Source organism: Spinacia oleracea, chromosome 4 (assembly GCF_020520425.1).
Source record: "Spinacia oleracea cultivar Varoflay chromosome 4, BTI_SOV_V1, whole genome shotgun sequence".
Classification (NCBI taxonomy): domain Eukaryota; kingdom Viridiplantae; phylum Streptophyta; class Magnoliopsida; order Caryophyllales; family Amaranthaceae; genus Spinacia; species Spinacia oleracea.
In genome coordinates, this window is record NC_079490.1 from 73537780 (window position 1) to 73548763 (window position 10984).

The following is a 10984-nucleotide window of genomic DNA, read 5'->3' on the forward strand; positions in this document are numbered from 1 at the left end:
GGATTCTAAGATTCCGAATCTGACTAAGAAAAACAGCCCAGACCCTATTTTCAACGCCTGGCTCTGGGCGCCGAAATCAGCGCTGAAAATACCTGGGTACGTCTCTTTTCCTAATTCTTTGTGGATTAGAACTCTGCAATTCTATCTTTCCACGAACTCTTCCCTATAAATAGGCCTCTAGTTTCGACGTGAAACAACACACAACAACACATAATATATTCTGAGTATTGACTCTAAACCCCTTAGCCTAAGCCTCTCGCTGCGAAACTGTTCACGCGTTATGTCGCAATCGATCCATAAATCGAACAGAACGTATCCTGTCCCATAATTGAGATTCGTTAAATAAAAAGGAGAAATAGCAAAGTCAAAGTGGTTAGTTTTCTGAGAACCGTGACGCACCTCTCAAGGGTGCGTCGTAATGTGTCCCTTTTCGATGATTTAACTGCTTTCCTCGCCCTTTTTATGAACTGTTAAACTAACCTAATATGATTGTTCTATCACGCCTAACAAATATAATATTTTTGGGAAATCGGATTATCATGCTAGGTCCCTTAATGCTATTTAAATCAGATAATCACGATCGAATTAGTATTATATGTTGCATATTGCTAAAATCAATTCAGATTAGTTTAATAGTTAATGCATGTCCCTTCAATTATTTATGCTGAGCTAGTAAGGATATCCTGCCTCTGGAGTTATCGACGAGCGAATTACTCCTCTCGGTAGTTACAGTCCCCCGAACCCTCAATCTCTACCTTGCGGGTGTATATTGAGAGATCCCCACACCAGGGATCACAAGGGAACCTACGGCCGTCGTGGTCAAACATAATTGCACTCCCTTTATGTCACGATAACCGGGTTTTGTCAGTTTTTCTCATTGTCGTTAAAAACTAAATGGCGACTCCTATATTACTAGTCAATTGGGTGTATACTCACAGGAAATCCAATTATGCTTGATTGAATAAAAAGAATCGTCACACCCACGAGGGACAAGGTCACTACTACAAAATAGGCTTATAGCAACGGCAATAAACAGTTACCATAGATCAATTAACCGTTGCAATAGGCCTATAGCAACGGTTAAAAAACCGTTACCAATAGGGGGCGTTGCTATAAGTTTATGGCAACAGTTTCCCGGTTTTAGGCAACAATTATGATAAACTGTTGCCATAATTAACTATAGGCAACGCTTTTTATAGGCAACACTTTTAACCTAAGGCAACAGTTATTCAACAACTTAAGCCAACATTTACACGTTTAAGGCAACGGTTTTTGCTAACTTAAGGCAACACTTATTAGTTGGTTGTTGGTTGGAGTTTAAAACTAAAGCAACACTTACTTACACTTATGGTAACACATCTAATTGTACCTATAGCAACATTTTCTATCGAGTTATGGCAACACTTTTAGTTTTAGTTATAGCAACACTTTCAATCGAGCTTATGGTAACGCTTTCAATTAAGCTTATGGCAACACTTTCAATTGCGCTTATGGCAACACTTTCAATTGAGCTTACAGCAACGGTTTCAATTTAGCTTATGGCAACGCTTTAAATTGAGTTTATATGCTTTCAATTTATCTATAGCTACATTCTCAAATGGATTTAGTTATCCATATACCTGTAATACAAAGCTTTCAATTGATCTATAGCTACATTCTCAAATGGATTTAGTTATCCATATACCTGTAATACAAAGTTTTCAATTGATCTATAGCTATATTCTCAATGGATTTAGTTATCCATATACCTGTAATAAATGTCAACTACATATAATAAGATTTTCATAACAAATAAGTTAAAATTTTGTAAATTCATAAGAATAATAATATCTATTACAATTGTCTGAATGGTTCAAAAAATGTTCTAAAACTACCTCCATTAAAATTAAATAATCCTGCAATAATCTCTATACGTTAGCTTTATTTCTTAAAACCTGTCTAATATTTATGTTCCCTATAAATCTCCACATATTTAAAGTAGCTCATACTTCTTGACTATATGCACCATCCTGCACAACAAACAAATCAAGTATAACATTTTAATAAGAATTCAATATCAATGAACAAAATCCAAATATTTAAGAAAGAAGAAGCTCAACATGAATGACAAAAGATAAACCTTAAAAAATAGGAATGAACTTGTTAACCAAATAAGTTTACAAAGGCAACCTATGATATACAACAAGCTAAGATTTTTGCAAAACAAAAGAAAAAAGAGGTCAACTTCATGCAGTCCTTAAAACTGGTTCTATATGCCATTTCACAAACACAGTAGGCACCAATCAACAGCCCATATGGCGATAAGCACCTTATGGCATTTATGCTAAAGCACAAAACAGAAGGGACATTCATGGAGTAATTATGGTGAAATCGTCCAAGTACATGGTGAAATTACCAATTAGGACCATTCAAAGCTCATTCCTTTTTCTGAGTGGGGCAATTGTTTAGTTGGAAAAAAACCCAAGTGATTGCTGCCCCATAAAAAAAAGGGCCATATTTGTTAGCAGTTGAAAGTTATCAGTTTATGACATCCAAACAATTCTCATGGACTCGTCTTTCAACAGATAAAGCCAAAACATAAATGAATCAAAACATATACTTTCTATTCTCAGTTTCATTTACCAACGATTAAGTTAAGTTAACAACATTCTCTTGCATTTGCTTAGTTGCAATGACGTGATACATCATTCGTATCAACAACTAGCTAGTTTTGTGGTCATATCACATTAATCCGTATCATATTACGGAGTACGTACTCCTTTATATACTTGGCTCAATGTATAGACACGAATTTCAGAAAGTGGTTACAGACTTATCACACTAATCACAGGTTATACATTAATAAACTTTCCCATAACTATATTTCTATACTGAACTCTCATTTTTCTACCATAACTATACGTCTATACTAAACTCTCATTTTAGGGAAAAACCGATAATTCATATTAATAATAGGGCCAATATTGAATACCCAACTCCAAAAATGGATCGATCAAACATATATTATGGACCCCATTGATCTTTGGTCCACCGGATCAGATATATGTACTTGTCAATTTATTGCATGAACATATTGTTGTACACCTTCAATCATTTCATGAACATATATAATGCCTTGATGAATTGATATGATAGCTTTCTAAACCTACTAAGGTTTGATCATTATTGATGTTCTTTGTATTATTTCACAATTTAGCATTCCTGCGTTTTGAAGGCAAAATACTGCGTTGTGGAACAGGTGCACAAAAATAAGGAGAAGGAATATTATGAATTAGAAAACATACCAGTAGGTAAGAAACCTATATGCTATGGACCATCTGCAGTGGCTGACACTATAGCTTTTGCAATCATTTGAGGTGTCAAACTAGGATTTTTTTGGCGTAGTTGTGCAATTGACAGAGCTATCACATCAAGAGTAATATTCTCTTGTTGACTTTCAAATTCCCTACGCATTTGTTGTAGTTTTAAGGCCTCTAATTCAAGTTCCTTTGACTTTCTTTGCATTTCAGCAGCTTCTGTAGCAACTTGTGCAGCATGGACTTCCTTTTCTTTTGCTAACTCTTCTTTTTCAGCACTTATATCCTTCTGCACATCAGCAATAACAGCAGTTTTAATGTTCTCCATGACTTCCTCTGGTAAAATCAAAGAAGTACTAGTTTTCTTCTCCTTCAGCTTCATACGAGTGACACCACGTCCAACTAACAGTTCTGATCCCCGACGTGTATTCCCCATTACTTCAACAAATGAATCCTTACGAGAATCACTGCTTTGTCCATCTTGCAAAGCTTCCAACTTCCTCATTGCTTGCTATATTAAAGAAAATAAGTTGGTTAATTCAATGTGTATGATACAATAGCTAGTTTGTATGTATATTAAAATACAAGAATTGTATAATAATTACTATCTTCTGTTCAGTATCATCATAAGGCCGATCATATGTTTTTCCTTCCTTTCGTCGTCGAGTCTCTTCAAACATCTTTCTTTTTGATGGTGCAACACCATCTTTCCGTAACTAAGAAATGAATTATAAGAAAAACAAAATATATCAGTTTTTCATTACAAAACCATTATAATTAAGCTCAATATGAATTGCATATCGCACCATCTCTTCATGCTTCATGGCGAAAGAAACAGGACCAACTGTGTGCATGTTGTCTAGTTCTCGACGATTTTCTGAATTCTGCAAACTTGTTTTCTAACAAAAGAAAAAACAAATAATGAGCATATCTTGAAACAGGTAATTTTAGAGAATTAGGTTATATTTTGAGTGTTGTATGAGGATATGAGCAGGTGTATTGTAATCATGCACCATGAAGACACTTCATCATATAGTCAAACCTTTCTTTTCTTTAAATTAAAAGATACAAAAACATCTGATGATTTCTTAAGAAGCCAACTATTCACTATTCTGCTCTTTTTTGTTTTTTTTTGGGTAAAATAGAGATATTTTATTACCAAAGGGAAGAAAAAAAACCAACACAACAACCAAACAACGCAAAAGAGACAAAAGCTACGTGAGCACAACCCGCATCCCTAGCAGTAAACAACAATAAAGCAACAGCAACAGGACACAAAATTTAACCAGAAGCCCATCAACACACGCTGAACCAGGAACTAGAGCACTAGCCAACAGCAAACAAACCGCACTCAGCAGAAACACTAGCTGAACTAAGAAAACAGACTGACTGCACCTAAACACCAGATCCAGGGAGAAAACCAGGAATAAGACAACACAAACAAAACTGAATGCAGACACAACAGAACAACATTTGCAGCCTGCCAAAGCTAGCAGCCTGAAACCAGACCAGCACTACCCAAAAGCCCCTGCAGAAGCAACAGAACTGTGTCCGCAACTAAACGAACAGAAGCAAAACTCAACCAGCAGAGACCAAAATTAAGGCACTAAGCCAGAGAGTTTAGGATAGTGGAGGCATCTGATATAAGTATTGAGCTGAATCTGCTTCAGTAATAGAGATTCATCAGTTTGTACATTCTGAAAACGCCTGAGATTCATCTCCCTCCAAATTGTATAAACAGTAATACTAAGTAGCATTATTTCTGTTATATCCAGCAGGGTACCAGACATACCAAACATGAAAGAAAATCGAAAGAAAATCAAAAAAAATATCTAGGCAGCATCCTAATATGACTCCAAGCTTAACAAAAGAAAAAACAAATAATGAGCATGAAAGTAGAGCAAAATCATAATCATTTAGTACCTTTGCTGCGGTCGTCTCCCAATAAGCTAGGAGCGTCTTGTAGTGTTCTTCGGGCACTCTTTCTGGAACATCATTCAATCTATCTTCAAGATTGTCATACTTATAATAATGTTTTTTTTTCAGCGCACATTTGAATCCTCTCCAAGATTGATCAAGGGTGTCCATTACCCAATCTTGAGATTCAGGTAGAAGGATGTACTTGCTCTAAAATAATGATTTTTTTGTTATACATCAAAATATAACAAATAACATAAAAAGGAAAGAATTAAAGTGTAAGGATCGAGCTAGTAAAGTAAGACAATGAAGCTTACATTCACGAATTCCCATATTTTATCCTTATTTGGAACTGATTTCCAATTTGTATAAGTCAAGGGAGCCCAATTGTAGTCATGAGCAATGGTTCCTAAGAATCTGGTTAGCTCTTTCCTCGCCTTTTCAGGTCCAACTGGTTGTCCTTTCTCATTACAATAAATAGCAATACGGTCTTCCCATTTGCGAGCATGGACATCAAACAAATTTGTCGGGCCTCGACCTTTCTTTTTAGGACCTGCCATTAGTACACATACACGGCATAGAATCATTCATCGTGACTTGACGCCAAATAACATATTCTTTCATGCTCGGAATAACATTAAAATTGGTGATTTCGGCCTTGGTATGTTTCCACTTTTTTAACTAAGATAAATGATTGTATGAAAAAGTCATGGGGATAGTGGATTATACAACTTTTGCATGCTTTGCCTTCTGACTCTAATCATGTCAAAGAAAAAAAATCTAGTTTGAAACTAAAGAATAATAAGACCCATCTACCAGTTTAAGACCTTCAGGTAATTTAAAAAAATAATAAGACACAGAATTATGCTCCCCCTTATCAAACTGTCTCTGCCAATCAATCACAGAATTCTGCTCCACACCTCAGCTGAACACTAAAAAAACAAATGTTCCATAGTTTCCAGCTTGCTGTTGCATGACACATGACACACAGTTATAGAACACTGAAACACCCATTATCTTAACATGTCATCAGTATAAAGCCTTTTTTATTCATTTTTATCATAAGACTTAGCAGAACAAAATATATGATATGAACCAAAAAGGTGGTGTTTGAAAACAATAACCTTGTTGTGAGAGATCACTTTCTCCTTGGTTTTCCATTGGAACAATGGCAGAAAGTGGGCGCCTAGCTGTTTGTCGGTCTTGTTCCAATCGTTGCACTTCTTGCTGTAACTGTAGTGCTTGAGCGGGATCCATTTGTTGTTCAGTCAAAAGGAAATCATCCATTGCCATCGATGGGCACAATGGTTGCTTCTTATTCTTCCTAGGTGGTTGTTCTCTCGTCCTTGCCTTCTAACACCAAGAAAATAAATTGTCAGTAACAAAAATAACACCAACATAATTTTTTTTGTCGGTCTGGCACACACGCAACATGAGTGGAGCGTGACAAACATAAGGACATTATACTGAGTGGTGCAACCTTATTTCCTAGTTTCCTGTCAAGGCTAGAAGTCTAGAATACTGGTTGTTACTTGTTTTCAATAGTAAATACTATACGACACATGAAACAGACATTATGTATACTGATTCAAAACAGACAATATACTAATTTTTAATTTGATTTTTAACAGACATTAAACAGACATTTCCTAGTTTCCTTCTGTACAACGCCAAATCCCTGTGATTCTTCCAAGCAGAGTTACCTGGTTCGCTCCTAACCTCCGCGAACCTATTTTGTATAACAAAATCCCATAAACAAGTCAGAGTCAGAGTCAGAGTCAGAGTTTAAGTACTTTGTTTGTTTAATGTTTATGCAGTAGAGTATTTAAACTTCTTTGTTTGTTTAATCTTCTTTGTTTTTAGTTTTTTATCTATTGAATTTTATTTAGTTGACTTATTTTTGAGCATCAGTATTAATTATTAAATGTTTGATCAATATCCCATGCTTAGAAAATTACTAAAAGTCAGACTCTGCAGTCTGCACAGATCAGCTAGTTCTGGTTGTACGAGTACTTAAGAATTTAGGCCTCAATTTGAATGACACTAAAACACACACACACACACACACACACAAAAAAAATCCCATAAACCTCTCTCGAACCGAAAATCAGCTACCCGCGAACCGCGAACCCGAACCCGTACCCCGTACCGAAGCGAACCACGAACCAGGTAACTCTGCTTCCAAGTGGTGATTACTAATCCTAAGTCTTGTTTGTTTTATTTGCCAATCATTGAATAAAGGCACTTACTTAAAATACATTTGCATTTAATTTTCTTTTAAAATTTCACGTAATCATAAATGTATATGCCATCATTTGCATCACCTTTTATATTTGTAAAATTCTTGAAACATGGAATTGAAGGCAGGCATGCACCATCACTTAATGCACAAACTAGAAAGTTATCAACATCCATTTTCATGTGAATGACTGCTGGAAATCAGATCAGAAAGGAAGAAAATACAGTATATCAGTAATAGGGGTAACCTGATGGGAGGCCTATTTGGGCTCCTTGCAATGACATGCTTATACAAAGTGTTAGGTGATGTTAAATAATACGGAGTAGAACATTGGCTAAATGTCTGGGCACGTCTGTAACTTGTTCAGTTGTTAAAGTGTTTGATCAGGTTAATTTTTAGCAGACACTATGTCTGTTTTGTTATAAAATTGACATAGAATTTCATCTGTAATTGTTGTCAGATTTTGGCGGTCTAACTGCAGTGTCTAATGTCTTGACTTGGAGCCATATTCAGCTTTGAGAGGTACATGGAGATAGCAACTAAGGCGATCTCCAATAAGTGATTCAGTAAAAGAACCAAGCACAAAACAGAACCAAGCAAAAACAGAACCAAGTAGAACAAAATTCAGAAATTCAGAACACTAGACACAAAAAAGAAGAATGATAATTGGAAAGTAAAACCTTTTTTGGTATAGATTTTGCTGCGGAATTGGTTGTGGCTTCAGTTGCCACCTTTTTCACTCGAGAAATCTCCACCTCATCATCATTAGAGTCATGATCATTTTCAGGTACATAGTCTTGATCATCTTGGTTACAATTGACATTCTCCTTTCCTTTTGCAAAACGTTTATTTTTATCCCGCATTTGTTGAGCAATATCAAATAACCCGAGGTCTCTAAATTTTTGGGCATTCTTTTCTATGGTCATGGACCTTATTTTCTCATACGGTGCTAATGCAGTTGTAGTTGAGCTTCTGTCAGCTTTTTGGTTTCCATTCTTTGCCATTTTCTACTGCAATAATGCAAACAAAAACAAACAAATATTCAAAAGATTAGTTCGAGGGATGAAAAGAAAATAAACGAATTGTAGGCATCCATATTGGAAAAATAAGTAAACCTTTTAGAACAATGGTTTGACGACATGACACAAGCAGAATATAATAAAATCTCTGAATATTTCACAAAAGAGAGACAAATCAGAAATCTCAAAATTCAAGACAGCCACAGAGACTGTAATATTACCACAGAAATACAACGCACCAATTACAGTGCATAAAGAAAGAAGAAAAGAAACTAGACATTAGAATTTAATTTTCAGTGCTATACTAGTGTTATTAGAATTTTTGAATCTTAGAAACCACAGCACAGGAAGTATTAGAATTTAATTTTCAGTGCAATACTAGTGTACTCCAGGAGAAGATGCAAAAACGAACTAAAAAAGTCCATGATAGATTTTCAGCAGGGCAATTGAGTAGTTGGTGTCTGCAGCATATCTATTCTACAAGTTTCCAAAGTTACTAGGTCTAAGTCTGTCATGCTGTTGGAATGCCTTGATTGTCAGCCTTCTAAGTTCCAACTAATATTTGAGGTAGATTGCCTACTAATTTTCAGGAAATCCACAAAATACTGTGACCTTTTTAACAAAAAATTCCAAACAAAATGATAATTTTTTTTGTTTTCATGATATAATGGAAAGGGGGAAGCATCAAGGTTAAATTAGAACAGGGGCATTTGAGAAGAAAATGTAAATGATCATTAGAATTCCTGCTGCATTAAGTTTATGGATGTGCTGCTATTGTACTCGATTGATAAATTTGGAAGCAATAACAAAACCAAGTTGCAAGCTAGCCTAAAACCTATACAAACAATAACAAAACCAAGTTGCAAGCTAGCCTAAAAGCTATACAAACAATATCAAAACACATCAGTACATTAGTAGTACATTATAACTAACCACCACAAAAAAGCGGAACTAAGTAAGCAGGCGGACCTGACTACCAGAACCGAAGAACTCGGAATAAACAACAAATCAGAAAACAGCAGCCAGCATGGTCGATTTTGGAACAAAACACACAAAGTCAACATTTAAGGTTATAAGTAGGCAGAACATTACTCAACAAAGAAGCTGAAAAAATAAAACTAAGCACTAAAAATAACCTAAGCACAAAAAATAGAACTAAGCAGACCAGGAACATCAAAAGGTTCAAACTCATCTTTGGGGTATCTTCAACAACAAAAATTAAAAGGTTCAAACGCATTCCCTTATCCAAATATTACCAAAAAAGTATATAAAAAGTATATTAAAGAAACTAAAACTGATTGGATTTGTTATCCTTAGGTAACCCCTATGACTCAGGAATCGGGATATCCTCAATAGCAAGCATCCAATCCCAATCCGTATCATCATGGTCAGAGTCAACTTCAGGCTCGGCCGGAACATCTAACAAATCACTTATGTTTATAGATCGTACTTCACCACCGGCTCTTGCATGAATATCATTTGCATCAACATGAGGCATGCCATTACAATTGAAATCAACAGGATCCTCCCAATATGTTTCCTTATTAAGCTCTTCCTCAAAATCAAAAAGATCTCTTGGAACATCCTGCATAACATACTGAATATCATTTTCAACTGGATCTTGGGAGAAGTAAACTTGTTGAACTTGAGAAGCCAATACAAAAGGATCATCTTTGGAACATTTCTTCTTGAAATTGACATATGTAAGCCCACACTCATCGACATCACCAAGGAACCAATCACACTTAAATAACACAACACTGAATTGAGACCAAAAGTCTAATTCAATAATTTCTTCTATAACACCATAGTAGGTAACATCTCCATCTACAGGATTTCGGTCCCTTGAGCTAGCAAAACTTGAAGTCAAGGCTGTTAAAGTGACTCCGCTGTTTTGCGTCTTTACTCTTGAGTCGCGCTCTCTTGTGTAAAACTTATAACCATTAATACAATATCCAGTGTACCTCCTGGCCTTAGGATTAGGACCCTTAGACAACCAAAAAATGTCACCATTAACTTGTTCCATTTGAACCTTTTCCTGAAACCAAACAATAAAATCTCTACTATGACTTTGTGCGGTATCCCATCTACGCTTTCGACCCTGGCTATTCACCCAAGTTTGGTGTTCTCTAAATTTGAAGAATAAAAATGTATAAGTCATTATTAAAATAAAAATGAAGTAAATAAAGAATATTTATAACATCTTACTTGATATAAGTTTCCACTGTAACATCGCCGCAATTGAAGATGATATATCTATGAGCTTGCTTCAAACTTTGAAAATCCAAAGTAAATCCCTTCCCTTTTCTTTTCCCTTTTCCTCCAGGAGGATATCCTATCTTAGGAAAAATAGATGATTCCTCATCCCTATCAGCCACCCCGAAATTCCTAGCACATCTTCTGTCCAGTCTAGTGTTTACACCTTCACGTAAATATCGAGAAATGAAAGTCAAGCATTCTTCCATCATATACCCTTCTGCTATGCTTCCTTCGGGGTTACTCCTATTTCGGAC

At 35.7% G+C, this 10984-nt stretch overlaps 1 protein-coding gene across 1 annotated transcript; it reads right to left on the reverse strand.

The window, feature by feature from the left end:
• Window positions 1–3302: 3302 nt before the first annotated feature.
• Window positions 3303–5343, reverse strand: LOC110776074 (uncharacterized). The gene is made up of 4 exons (XM_056827835.1): window positions 5220–5343; window positions 4103–4195; window positions 3736–4012; window positions 3303–3585 (listed from the first exon to the last, which is right to left on the reverse strand). The coding sequence occupies exons 3-4, from the start codon at window positions 3799–3801 to the stop codon at window positions 3307–3309; spliced, it is 345 nt and encodes a 114-aa protein (XP_056683813.1). The 5' UTR covers window positions 3802–4012; window positions 4103–4195; window positions 5220–5343; the 3' UTR covers window positions 3303–3306.
• Window positions 5344–10984: the final 5641 nt, after the last annotated feature.